The sequence below is a fragment of the Phoenix dactylifera genome, chromosome 3 (assembly GCF_051530095.1).
Source record: "Phoenix dactylifera cultivar Ajwa chromosome 3, Ajwa_hap1_PhDact_Kaust_v1.1, whole genome shotgun sequence".
In the NCBI taxonomy this organism is placed as follows: Eukaryota; Viridiplantae; Streptophyta; class Magnoliopsida; order Arecales; family Arecaceae; genus Phoenix; species Phoenix dactylifera.
Genome location: NC_143192.1, coordinates 50,026,688 through 50,040,757, shown reverse-complemented (window position 1 = coordinate 50,040,757; position 14,070 = coordinate 50,026,688). Strand labels below are relative to the sequence as shown.

General features: G+C 47.6%; 1 protein-coding gene across 1 annotated transcript; it reads right to left on the bottom strand.

Moving 5' to 3' along the window:
- Positions 1–348: 348 nt before the first annotated feature.
- On the bottom strand, positions 349–4,954 carry LOC103711771 (inosine-5'-monophosphate dehydrogenase-like). The gene is made up of 4 exons (XM_008798041.5): positions 3,813–4,954; positions 3,193–3,372; positions 1,749–2,006; positions 349–661 (listed from the first exon to the last, which is right to left on the bottom strand). Exons 1-4 carry the CDS (start codon positions 4,809–4,811, stop codon positions 590–592), a joined length of 1,509 nt encoding a protein of 502 aa, XP_008796263.4. The 5' UTR covers positions 4,812–4,954; the 3' UTR covers positions 349–589.
- Positions 4,955–14,070: the final 9,116 nt, after the last annotated feature.

The following is a 14,070-nucleotide window of genomic DNA, read 5'->3' as shown; positions in this document are numbered from 1 at the left end:
TAAAAAAAAAATGGAAATCAAATTTATATAATAAAAAGAAATCGATCCTCTTTCTTCGCTTCGGGGACGGAGGTCCTACTTGAAAATTCTATTTTATAAGCACCCCAACAGAATTCAGTGCCCATGAAAAGCAGCTTATCACTTTGTATCACAAGATTTGCATTTCAATGGTGGCTGGACTAAAACTATTTCTGCTGATTGAAGAATAAATGTAGCAGGATGTAACTTCCAGTAGTGATTTCTAATGAATTTACCAAGTATGGATCTCCAGCTAATTTAGCTATACATGCTACACTCCTACATTGTAGATTTCCAAATTCATGCAAAATTCCAAGTAGTAAAGGGGCATGATCAAGAAAATATACTTCAATTAAATCTCACAATAAGATCCCAACAGTTATTTATAAAGTTCAACATTTTCATTGAAGGTTACAGAAAATTCCAGAATTGAAGCAAAACTGCAAGACATCAAAGCGAATGGAAGGACTGCTTCCTAATTTTTGGGCTGAAGAATGTCAGCCTAACCAAATTCATACCTTTCAGAACTATAATATTAAGGTTCTATCAGAAACAAACATTTTGTCAGTCCTCAAAAGGGTTTCTTCTCATACGAAACTAAGCCATGTATCCCTCCCTCAACTTGTGCAGCCCCTGTCCGGACCTGAAAGACAAGATATCGTAGGCAAAGATTAAATTATTATTCAACGGAAGGATAACAGTAAACTTCCAACATGCTCTGGACAATAACATAGAATAACCAAAATATCTTCTCTTGGTTCTGTTGCTTCTCAAAATGACCTTTTTTGGGTTAGATCAAAATGTCCTTCAAGAAAGTTTGATACCAAAAAAAGAGATGCTTTTAGTATTGACAAACTGCATAGTTCACCATCCAACAAAAAAATCACAAATCTTTCATGCCATGTAAACGAATATAACAAGGTTGCCCACCACAATACTTTTAAACTCCTCAAATACCTCCAAAAAAATCACATACTAACTTAAAAAAAGGGATGGCGCTGTTACCAAACAAAGGGAGGAAACCAACACATGAAGGCAATTCCTAACCTCTATGCAAGATTTAACAACTAAAGTCATATCAAAATCAATGGGTGAATGGATCTATCATGAACTCTTTGATGACAGAGTCAACAAATTTTTCACCATGCACCCCTTTTCTTCCTGAAAAGGGGGAGGGGAACAAGAATCTACAAATAGGATGTGTCAAATACCTATCAAAACAATAATAGGCTATTTAGATTCAGAATCCAACAACTGCATCTATTACTCATTAATCAATGATATGCATACTTCAAAACTCCCCCAAATCAAATGTTACTTAGATCTAATTAACATGCATCTACTGGATACAATGTACTATAAAGTAAGTGATACCAAATAAGATTAAGGACAGGTAAGTTTTGATGTATAATTTGCAGCACTCATGATATATGAACAAGTTTCTGAGTCATCATTCAGAAAACAAATGAGATTACAAAAACTTTTTATTGTTTCTTTCAAGCTAACTTCTCCAGGTATCCCTTTTGTAAACAATATAATGCCTGCTTTTTTGGAACACAAATTCCAGAAAATAATGAATTTATCATCCAAAGGCTTTCCAAGCACTATTTCTTGAAAATGAGAAGATTCAGTAGCAAACTGGATCCAAAGAACACTACCGTAGCTCCAGGGATATTCAACACATGCCATACTCAAGCATGCAAGATTTGAAAACACAACTTCCAACATACCTCCAATCTTAGCACCTCTGATTGTAGAAGATTGTGGGCCGACTGCAAAGAGGATGCACCAAGATCTTGGAATCCTTGCTTGACAGCCTGCATTGTGTAGGGAATAAACTTCAATATTGAACCTTTGTCTGCTACTGCTCCAACAACTCCCTGAGCAACTTTCAGCTTTAGTGTGTCACCCAAGTATCGGGCATCACTCCCCTTGGTCATAGCTTCAAGAGAGCCCATGCCTCTGTATTTTTTCACTCGGCGACCATTCTGGTAAAGCCAATTGTCAGATGAAACAAAATTAACAGGAGAAAAGAGATTAAAAAAAATGGTTGCCCCAATAACACTTCTTTGTGGGAAGGTCCTGTCAAAGAGCTTCCATTTCATTAATAATGCTACATAGAAGGCAAATACCATAAGACACAAAGCCACCAGTTAAAACCATATTTAGGTGGAAAGTCTGAAATTTTAATTTGTATTTTATTTTGATTGTCAAGAGCATAACAGAAAACTTTGTACACACAGAAGCATAGTCGAAGCTCAGCTTTTGAGTATAAGTCAGCTATGGGAAAAATTTTGAAGTACAGAACATAGGTATTACACCACAAGATCGAGAAAGAAAGTGCAAAGAAATAGTAACATAGTGAATAACATATAAATATCCTAAAGTTATTCTATAAACAAGTCAGCGAAAACTAGAGCCTCTCGTATTTATTGTATATTTTTGAATTTTTTTAATCATTTGGGGAAATTTTGAAAACTTAATTGAAGTTAGGCTAGTTAGAAGTTACAGTTTGCCTGATCGAGCATTGCAAAACCTATTAAGATGAAAATAGTAGGAAGTCTAAGAATATAGCCACCGAAGAGTGATGTGCCAGTGGACTTAAAAAGGTATAATTATTGATGGACATCCCTATCAAAATGCCTCATGCCAAAAATGGATATGAAAGAAAATAAAGAAACTAAAGAATGAACCCTCTCAAGAATGTGATGGCATTTATGCTTATGCTCCAGAACACAGAGCATTAATAAGGAGTAAAAAGCTAAAGCAAAACATGATGGGAACAAGAGAAATAGAGGAAGCCATAAAGCATGTTCTACGTCTGAAGCTTAATATCAACCAAGATGAGAAATTCAATAAATGTCACGTAAGAAAAAGCCAAGAAAGAAAATCCATCAACTGATATAAACTAATTGAAAAACCATCCTTGGAAATTGGAATGAAAGGATCGTGTTCAATTAAGTTTGTAACTCAAAAAAAACACCTAAAAGAAACATGAATACCAAATAATGGATAATTATCCATCAATACGAAGTGGGTATAAAGTATATCTCAGAAAACAAATTCTATTACACCACAAATTATATCAAAAAGATATTATAGTTGAAGACGCTAAGCAAGAAATATCTTTTTTTCTTTCCTTTTTCAGAAGATTTTCATATTTAGATGGCACACCTGATACTCATAAACTCCAGGAGCCTCATGGCTGCCAGCTAAAAAGCTGCCCATCATAACAGTAGATGCCCCTAATACCAAAGCTTTAACAATATGTCCGGAATTTGCAATCCCACCATCAGCAATTACAGGCACATCATGATCCTTGGCAAAAGATGCAACCTTGTATACAGCTGTTGCCTATAATAATCAAAACAGAGGTAGTATTAGAGAGGAGCCACAATATATAAAATCTACAAGCAACAAAAGCAACGGCAAGGAGAGTTGGCTCAAAGGAAGGGCAATCAAAATCTTGTCAAAAGCTGCATCATTTATACAAAGGAAGTGCTTTGACATTTTAAACCAACACTTGAACACCACCACTGCATGCAAAAGCCGCTTCTGTTAGCAGACGTTACGTTAATTAATCAGAATTTGTTATTCAATTGCTATCCTCAGTTTAATTATCAATATTCAATGATAATAAATAAATACAATTGAACTTTCCAACTATTTTCAAATAGAAACGTCAATGCATGAACTTTTCTAAATAATTCTGAAAACAGAGTATTTCAGGTAGCCATTACGTGTCACGCCTTGGAGGATGGAATGCAGTAAAACAGACGAAAGAGTGATTGTACCTGCCCTCTACCCACAGCACAGACCTCCTGGGTGGTGCAGATGGACCCCGATCCCATCCCCACCCTCAACCCATCAACACCGGCCTTGATCAGATTCTGTGCCTGGGCTATTGTGACCACATTACCCCCAATCACATCCAGCTGTGGGTACAGGTTCTTCGCATGCTTGATCATGTCAATCTGATATATGGAGTTCCCCTGAGAACTGTCCACCACGACGACGTTCGCCCCAGCCTTCACAAGAAGTTCCAGCCTCTCCTTGTCCTCCTCCCTGGTCCCTATGGCCGCCCCCACCAAGAACCTGCCATCCGGACCCAACGATGGCACCCCTAGCTTGGGGAAGCTCCGGATCCTCTCCACTTGCTCCGCCATGACCAGATCCACCACCTCCCCGTCCACCGCCACCAGCGGCGCGTACTCCAGCCCCTCCCCGGCCAAGAACGCCGCCACCTGCTCAAAATCGCAGCTTGCCGGAGCCGAAGCCGGGGCCGGCCGCATGTACTCGGAGACCGGCACGTTCTTGTCCGCAAGGCTCTCCCAGTCGGACAGCGCAACGACGCCAACCACCCTCGACTTAGCGGTGCCGGACTCGGTGACCAGGGCGTAGAGGGCGGAGTTGAAATCGGTGACATAGGCGATGCGGTCAGAGGGGGAGAAGAAGGCGGGGTCGGTGACGAAGGGGATGCGGCGGGACTTGGCGGAGCGGACGATGGCAGCCTGGTGGGCCGGGGAGGCGTTGCCGTGGACGATGGCGGCTCCGCCGAGGGCGGCCATCGCGACAGCCATGGCGGCCTCTGAGACGGTGTCCATGGGGGAGGCGACGCAGGGGATGGAGAGGGGTACGCGGCGGGAGAGGCGGGTGGAGAGGTCGACGGCGTCGGCGGGGAAGTCGATGTAGTGGGGGAGGAGGATCACGTCATCGTAGGTGTAGGAGACGCCCTGGGAGAAGAGGCGCCCCGCCGCGAACCCGTCTTCGAGCTCGGACCAAGGTCCGTTCATGGCGCCGGAGCTAGGTTAGGGCTTCTAGGGTCTTGGGCTTTGCCGGGAGGAAGGGGAAGAGGCGGCGAGAGAGACCAGCCTCCGGAGAGAGATGCGTGCCGGCCTGATGCTTCGGCGACGGATCAATGGGCAGAGCCGAATAGGGTTTTTTAGTAACCATTGTGCCCTTTTTAGGTGGCGCCGGATATGCAGCGGGCCCCACTTTGAAGTGGGATTTCTCCGGGCCTATTAGAGAGACCTGATGGCGGGGCCAATAGATGGACGGTTTAGATGGATGGACTCCGAGGGGCTGAGTGGGAAATGAATAGGGTGGGCGGTTTTTTTTTTGGGAAAGCGTTCGAGGATAACCGGGAAAGTAACAGGATGGAAGCGTGATGACGATTCTCCGATTATTCCGGGTATTAGAATTTTTAAATTATTTTTATATTTTTTGGGTGAATAATTATCTTAATTATTTTGGATAAACTGGAAGATATATACTAATCCTTAAAGATCTATTCATATAAATAGAATAATTTAATAAAAATCTAATCCATAAACTAATCCTGGGAGATATATTTCGTTTGAAGAATCCAATGACACTCCAATTATCCCCCATAATTGAATCCACCAAAATCACTGCTATTTGTTCCGTTTCAACTGATGGCTATTATAACGGTTAGTATGAGTGATTGTAAAGGGAAATGACGGGCAATAACAACAGAATACCTGGGCTACACGAATCTTCGGGAAATGACGAATCTTCGGGTTCCCGGGGGGTCGAATACCTGGGCTACACGAATGGCGCCGACCGATCCCAAGACAGAGGCGGTGGGCCAGGGAGCGAAGCCGGCGGTGGGACAGGGTGAGAAGCCGGCGAGGCCCCTAACGTCAGCTCGGTCGTGGGCGGATGTGGCGAAGGGCACGAAGGGGACGACGAGGCTGCCTCTTTGGACGAATCATCAAATCCCGGAAGAGGATCTGGAGGCCCTAAAACTGCGCTTCACGGATGTGGTGGAGATATCGCCGGAGGAGGGAGAGGTGGCTAGAGCGGCGTGGAGGGAGACCGCGGTGATCGTGCGGAGTGCGGGTCGCCGGGTGCCGGGGGAATGGATTCGCCGTGAGATGCGGACGGTGATGAAGCTCGACTATGATGTCGAGGAATTCCTGCTATCAAATGACACCTTCGCTTTCGGCTTCCGGACAAAGACCGACCGGGAAACCGCCATGGAGGCTGGACCGTGGTTAGTTGCTGGCCAACTTCTTGCGATGGAGAGGTGGCGACCGAACTTTGTTCCGGATAACAGGCAGCTCAGCCGGCTGATCGTCTGGCTTCGTCTTCCAAACTTGCCAATGGAGTATTGGACGAAAGGTATGATATGGAACATTGCTGCTAAGGCTGGCCGTCCCCTGGCACTGGACAAAATTACAGATCTCGGCCGGAAACTGGGCTTCGCACGAGTTAAGGTGGAACTGGATGCGCGGGAGCCGATCCGGCCAGGTACATTCATCCGGGTTGGGTCGGATTTGCACTGGCAGATCTTTTGCTTTGAAAACCTCCCGGGGTTCTGCTACAAATGCGGCCGTCTTGGTCATGGAGAGGATGCCTGCTCTTTTTCCCCTGCTCCGGTGATGCCTGCAGCTGCGGACGACCATGGCGCTCAGCAGGCATCGTCATCGAAGTCGAAGGATGGGGAGGAGGCGGTGAAGATGGGTCTAGCAGAGGGGAATCGGCTCCCCTTTGGGCCGTGGCTGTCTACTTCCAGGATCTGGCAGCCTAGGGGGACCAAACCGATGAAGAAGACGACTGAGTCTAGGGGTGAAGCACCACCGGTTCACCGCTCTCCGGAGCCGGGGCCGAGCTCTCCATGCGTGGCGGTGGGTTCTCCCGAGTCGCCTGTTGACACAGAGGGGTGGCAAAAGCCGACCAAGCTGGCCAGACGGAGGTCGCCGGCGACGGGGGAGGCGAGCGGCTCGCAGGCCATGAACGGTGAGTTCGCCCAACTCGGTGTGCTGCCTGAGTTGACTGGGTTGGCCCGGAACCCAGCAGAGGAGATGGGCCAGAAGTCGGGCCCGGATGAGTCGGCCCAGCAGGTGGACCATGGGTTGGCCAGGGGTCAGAGCCCAAGCCCAATGAAGCGGGCTAGGAGCCCGCACAAGCCCAGTCCAGCGCTGGGGGCGGGGCCGACCCAGGGCCTATCCCGAACTGCTTCATCTTCGTCCTTCGATGGTCGGGAGGGTCGCAGGAGGGAGATTGGGAGGAGACACTTCCGGAGTGCCTCCCTGCCTCCGGCGAGGGCTCCTGCTCGACTGAAGCCGAAGCTGACCAGAGGTCCCGGCAGGGGGGTCGTGGAGTCTCCATCGGCGCTGCAGCCGAGTGCCTCTCCGGTTGAGGGTGGTGTTGCGTCGGGCGGAATGGAGCCGACGCGTGAGGGGAAGTCGACGGCGGAGCCGGTGGCGGGGCCTGAAGTTGATGGGCTGTGCTCTGCTAGGGCGGTGCTCCCCCCCCCTCCCCGGATGCCGGAGGCTCCACGTCGAGCCGGTCGGTTCGGTTGACTCGGGGCGCGCTGATGATGCCGGTGGCGGCGGCTGATGTTGGTGGACCGGCTCGTGTCGAAGGAGGAGAGGGTGGTGAAGCTTTCATGGTGGAGCTGGGCAACGAGAAGGGAGTTTCTTGCCTCTCTGCAGAGACTGTGGCGAGTGCTTCCCATGCTCTGTCGACCACTGTTCAAGCCGGGAGAACTGGTTCGGAGGAGCTGGGCAGTCCGACCACAGAGAGCAGCTTCAATTTGCCAGTTGGGGCGGTGGTGACAAGGGGTGTGTCCGGGGCCTCGAGACAGGGGTCTCCGATTTTGGATCATGGGAGGGTTGTTGACCTGCTGAGAGCCTCAATCCAGGAAGGCAAGCTGGCTCCTGGTGCGGAGGGAGGTAATTAGTCTTATGAAGGTGCTAGCTTGGAATTGTAGGGGGGCCGCCAAACCTTCCTTTTCCTCCTCTTTCAAGAGGTTAGTACAGCTTCATAATCCTGGAATTTGTTTCTTTTGCGAAACACGGGTATCCGGTGATGGATTACGTCGAGTTCAGCGGCGATTGGCACGTGATTGGGATTCCTTTGCAGTGGAGTCCCGGGGGTTATCCGGAGGCATTCTGATGTTGTGGAAGCGGGGTCTAGGTTCTGTGGATGTATTTTGTCATTGCTCTCAGCAAGTGGTAATGGTCATTTCAGAACCGAATGAACTCCCGTGGGTGTTGTGCGGGGTTTATGCTAGTACCGATTATAGGGTAAGGAGAACTCTTTGGGGAGAACTGACTAGTCTGCTGACCCAGGGAGTACCAACAATGGTAGTAGGGGACTTTAACTGCATCTTAAGCTCAGAGGAGAAGAGAGGAGGTAGACAATACTCTGATTCGGTGGATAGAAGGGAGTTTCGTGAGTTTGTGGGGAGGAATGGATTGGTGGACCTCGGCTTTTCTGGACCTCGTTTCACCTGGTGCAATAATCAATCTGGGCAGGCTAGAGTGTGGGAGCGGATCGACAGGGCCATTGCATCCCCAGACTGGATCCAGCGTTTTCCTGCCTACCAGGTTAGTCATCTAGCTCGGATTGCTTCTGACCACTGCCCTCTCTTGATATCGACAGAGGCAAGATCGGTGCATCATAGCCCCTTCCGCTTTGAGAAGTTGTGGTTGTCATATCCCCAGTCATGGGATGTAGTCAGGGAGGCGTGGAGTGTGCCAGTACGAGGGGATGCCATGCAGAGGGTGTCACGCAGGTTGGAGCTCACCAAACGCCGTCTTCGGCGTTGGAACCGGGAGACTGTCGGCAATATCTTTAGGAGGTTGGAGGAGGTGGAGGCAGTGATTTTGGACGCCCAGGGGAGGGAGGATCGAGGAGAGGACCTTACGGAGGCCGATATGGTGGATCTGCGGCGATCAGTAGCTTCCCACCATTCCTTGTTGCGCCAGCAGGAGATCTTTTGGAGATAGAAGTCCAGAATTCAGTGGGTTAAGGATGGTGACCGGAATACTTGTTTTTTTCACCGATCGACAGTTATTAGAAGGCAAAGAAATATGATCCGGTCCTTAAGGGTTGAGGCGGGCCACCGGGTGGAGGAGGATTCGGCAGTTAGACAGGTATTAGTCAACTTTTTCAGGTCCAGATGGACTGAGGATGGGGGGATACTTGAGACGGGTCTACTTCCCCGGTCGGAGATCAGAGTGGATGAGTCAGAGAATACAGCCTTGATTCGGCCAGTGTCAGAGATGGAGGTGCAGGAGGCGGTTTGGGGTCTGGCAGAGGATAAGGCCCCTGGACCGGATGGCTTCCCACCATTCTTCTTCCGTAGATATTGGTGTATTATTCGAAGGGCAGTGGTGGAGGCAGTACAGTTTTACTTTACCCATGTAAGGATGGCAGATGATTGGAAGGCCACCTTTATCACATTGATACCGAAGCGTGTGGACGCTTCGGAACCGAGTCATTATAGACCCATCAGCTTGTGTACCACCTTGTACAAGGTGGTGGCGAGGATCATGGTGGGGAGGATGAAGAGCCTGATGCCACGGATCATTAGCCGGGAGCAGGGAGCCTTTGTGGGGGGGAGGAGTATCTCAGACAACATTTTACTGGCTCAGGAGATGATGGGGGATCTGCAGCGAGCCTCTAGGAGGCGATGTTTGATGGCAGTGAAATTAGACATGGAGCGAGCCTATGACCGGATCCGGTGGGACTTCCTGCGGAGGGCACTAGAGAGTCTTGGTTTCCACCAGGTTTGGATTGATTGGATTCTTGGATGTGTGCAGGGGCCTAGCTTCTCTATTCTGGTCAACGGCACGCCATCGCCCTTCTTCCGTGCTACTATGGGACTTCGCCAGGGATGTCCTCTGTCCCCATTTCTGTTTATTATTTGCTCGGATGTTCTTTCCCGGGCTATGCATGCTGCTTGTGGGAACCGGGAGCTGGCACCCTATTGCCCAGCCCCGGGTGCCCAACCTCTCTCACACTTATTATTTGCAGATGACTGCCTCCTACTCGCCAGGGCGCGGGTGTCGGATGCCAGAGCCCTCCAGGGCGTACTGACAGAGTATTGTGTGATGTCTGGGCAGAGGGTTAATCTACAAAAGTCCACTATCTTTTTCAGCCCTAGCACTGAGGGGAGGGTGCGCCGGGAGATCAGGGCGACTATGGGGATACAGGAGCAGACGGGGGCCCTGGTGTATCTTGGGGTTCCTATCACAGGTAGGAGGTTACGGGTGGCAGAGTGCGCCACCTTATTGGAGAGGGTGCGGAGCAGACTAGAGGGATGGAGGGCATCGTCTCTCTCTATGATGGGGAGATTGACGTTGATCAGGTCAGTTCTGTCTTCCATGCCTATTTACTTGATGGCTCACACAGTGGTGCCAAAGACTGTGCTGGTGGGGATTGAGCGGCTTATGCGGAGCTTTCTTTGGGGCTCCTACCGGGGGGGCCATGGGATACATTTGGTGGCTTGGGAGAGAGTGTGTTTACCACTGAGGGAGGGTGGGCTGGGGGTGCAGTCACTCTTGGTGCGACGCGAGGCTCTTTTGGCACGGAGGGCGGCACAGCTTGTCCTGGAGCCGCTCGGTCATTGGAGCCAGGTTATGATAGCCAGGTATGGCCGAGCGGGTCTCGAGGGCCAGGCGATAGGACGGCGGAGGAGATCCTTTATGTGGCGAGAGATTGGGAGGTATGTGCCTATGGCCCTGGCGCATTCGAGGTGGCTGATCGGCGACGGACGGAGTGTTGATGTGATGGAGGATCCATGGGTGGATGCAGTTCCTTTGAGACTATGGCCGACGACTATTAGCATTGAGGTGGGGGAGGGACTCCGAGTTTCTGATCTTCTCTGGCCGGGAGAGGCAGAGTGGGATGGTGACAGGCTGGGCCAGCTATTTGGAGAGCACCTAGTTGAGCGGGTTCGGTCGATTCCCCTTCCGGGATCAGCAGGTCCAGATGTCAGGGTCTGGAGCACTACCTCTCGAGCGAGTGTTGGGATCAGAGAGGTTGCCAGGCTCCTTCAGTCAGGCTCACAGTTGGGCATAGATTGTGGCTGGGTGTGGAGGTTTGGGCTACACCAGCGGGTTGCTCTCTTCCTGTGGAAGGTGGCCTGGGAGCGGTTGCCGACATGCTCAGTGTTGTGCAGACGAGGTTTGAGCCTTTCCCCCTCTTGTCCAGACTGCGAGGTGGAGGAGTCGGTGGATCATGTTTTATTCCACTGCGTATGGGCGAGAGGGGTTTGGAGCTTGACTGGGATTCTGGGGGCCACCTGGAGTGGGAGAGATCTCTTCCTGGAGGAGGTTCGGCTGTGGGCTAGTGCACCTCAGACACGGGGATTGGCTATCAGGGCGTCTTGTACAGCGTACTAGATATGGCTGGCCAGGAACGCCCGAGTGTTTGGTGAGCGTCGGCTATCCCTACGTTTTGTGATGGAGCGGGCCAGAGCTCAGGCTGTAGAGATTGTTCAGGTAGAGCCAGCTCATCGACCTTTGATAGCTCGGGACATCTGGGGTTCCTATATTGCTTCGGCAGCTCCTCACAGGGTATTCTTTACCTGGGAGTCCCCACCCCCGAGCTTCCTCAAGGTCAATTTTGATGGCTCTGTCATGGATGGCGGCAGGAGGGGAGGGGCCGGATTTGTTGTTAGGGGCCCGAGTTTTGATGTGGTGGCAGCAGGGGGCCATCAGATTTTTGATATCTCTGTTCCAGGGGCAGAGCTGCGAGCGGCATGGATGGGCCTGTCTTATGCGTGGCGGGTACTCCGAGCGAGCTCGGTTTTTCTGGAGGGTGATTCGGCCACGGTGATTAGCTGGATCCGTAAGGGCCCGGGTAGTCATGCATGTGTTCATCCTTTGCTTCGCGACATTTGGACAATGGTGGGAGAGGGGGTTACATTTCAGGCCAGGCATGTATATCGTGAGGCCAATGGGGTAGCCGACTGGGTGGCTGCGTATGTAGCGAGCCACTCAGGAGGCACCCTTTGGGCTGGGGTGAGAGAGATGCCCGGTGCCCTTCGGGACATTTTGTATTCTGACTCCTTAGGGTGTATTCGTACCCGTGTTGTATGAAATGACCGCTTTAGCAAAAAAAAAAAAATAACAACAGAATAAAACTACATTTAATGGACAGTATTCTAAGTAATGTTTTATTTGAAAATATTTCTAATAAAATATTCTTTACTCCGCTGCGAGGCCGCTCGAGCAAATAACATAATTGTTTTTTTTTAATTTTTGGTACAACGACGCTTCAGGTAGGTGCAGCCCATAATATCAAAACGGATAAAGGAATACAAGGACAACCAAACAAACCCTGGAATGTTGAGCTGGATGTCCATTATGATAAAATCCGTCATTGTATTATTGTAATGACCAATAATGCCATTAGAGTCTCGGTTTATTACTTTATTCACCTAAAAATCTGCCTGTGGGCCTGATCTTGCACTCAGATCCATCCCCTTCTTCCTCTCTGCAAATTCTGAAGCCATGTATCGCCACCTTCAAATCCAAAATTGAGGGCTTTCAAGGCTCAAGAGGGATGAGGGACACAAAGCAGTAACAGATTATGTTTTGACCTCGGTCTTGCTAGCCTAGATTATAAGATACTAGATTTTTGCAATGACATCATTTGATAGTTGAACATGGCTTGACCAAAGAATGGATTGGCATTTCTCAACTCATATCTACTATTGCAATTACTAGAGTCGTGTGGTCAAATTTAAACCATGAGATTCGATAATTTTAAAAATTATCAAACAAATTATTTAGAGATAGACAGATTGAAAAATGAATTTACCTTCCTTTCATAAAAAAAGTGGGAAATAAATTTACATATGTTCGCTAATACATACGCATGTCGCAAGTATGCAATATATTTTTTAGAAAAATTTCAACGCTTGAAAGAGAAATATCCATGAAATCTTTTTACTCAAAAATTCTTTTTATGGCTTCGCACTATGCTAAAGAGTAATGTTTAAGCAAGAAAGTGCAATAAGCTCAAGTTGCCATTCCTTTTACAAGGATCGATGATGAGCTAAGCCATGGACAAGGGATGAAATGATGAGGCTCTGAGCATGCAATTTAATGATCATGTTCTTGGCTTTATTAAAAGAAGGACACACTCTTGATTTAATCATTTAGAGCTACGTTGATCGGATGGTCTGCAACAAACTAGGATTGGTCCAATTCAGCATGCTATTGACCTTATATTTGTGTAATGTGTAGTCGTCTTGATCATTTATTAGAAAAAAGAAGAAGAAGAGTTCTACAAGGACTTCCTTTTAAAAGTAATTTATTATAAGAAGTTTTTAGCTTGTGCTTCACAGGGCTATCCCTTTAATCACAACTACGCGGATGAAACATCAAAAAAAAAAACAGGGAAAGAGGAATCATGTGAATAGACGAGATCCCCTGGTGATAATCCAGCGAGCACTACTGCTGATTCACCGGTGCCATGCGATGGATTAAGATTGGTGCAGTGCAAGTGTCTAGATGGTGCCTGGTGGGCTTAGATACAGAAGTTGATCTTTATCATTTTCCAATCAAATTATTGTTTCTGCTTCTCAAGGAGTGTTCCTTTGTAGGTTTTTTTTTTTTTTTTTTTGCTGAAAGAAGAAATATTATACATGTACGGATACAACCAAGTAAATCAAAAAATAGTACATCTCAGAGTGCACTGGACAATTCTTTTTGTAGATTTTCGCAATGGTTTATAAGAAAGATGCTTGGTCCCACAACAATAAAATCTAGGCATGGTTGGGTTAGTTCTTTTAGCTTGCACTTTATTGGAGGTGAGGGCAGATTACTTTTATTTGGAGTTCTACTAGCTCCCATCTCTTTTCTAATAGTGGCTCATTGGGTTGAGTCATTACCAAATCCATTTAATCACTTTTTTAACTTGCTTAATTTGCTTAAAACTCATTTAGAATTTGTTTGGTTAGAAAGAGTCTAACTTCGAAATGAAAATGCAAATGAGTAACTTCCATTCCGGTCGTTTAGTTAGAAAAAGTTCTATTCTCATTCCGATTCTATTAAAAAATGAAAATGTCCCAATATCCTAAAATTCAATTTTACTATTTTTTAATATTCAAATTTTATTCCGATTTCGGTTATGAATCAAACACGTCTGAAATTTAAATTTTGATTCCTTCCGCAAACCAAATATCGTTTTAATTCATTTATCTTGATTCAATCTATCCATTAATGAGTTACATGAACCAGATCTGCATCTTTTAATAAATAAGTTAAATCTGAATCGATAGATTTT

Coding starts and splice junctions, on each gene's coding strand:
- LOC103711771 (XM_008798041.5), bottom strand. CDS start 4,811: ATGAACGGACCTTGGTCCGAGCTCGAAGACGGGTTCGCGGCGGGGCGC. Junction 3,373..3,812: donor GTGCTGTGGGTAGAGGGCAG/GTACAATCACTC, acceptor TGATTATTATAG/GCAACAGCTGTATACAAGGT. Junction 662..1,748: donor CAGAGGTGCTAAGATTGGAG/GTATGTTGGAAG, acceptor CTTGTCTTTCAG/GTCCGGACAGGGGCTGCACA.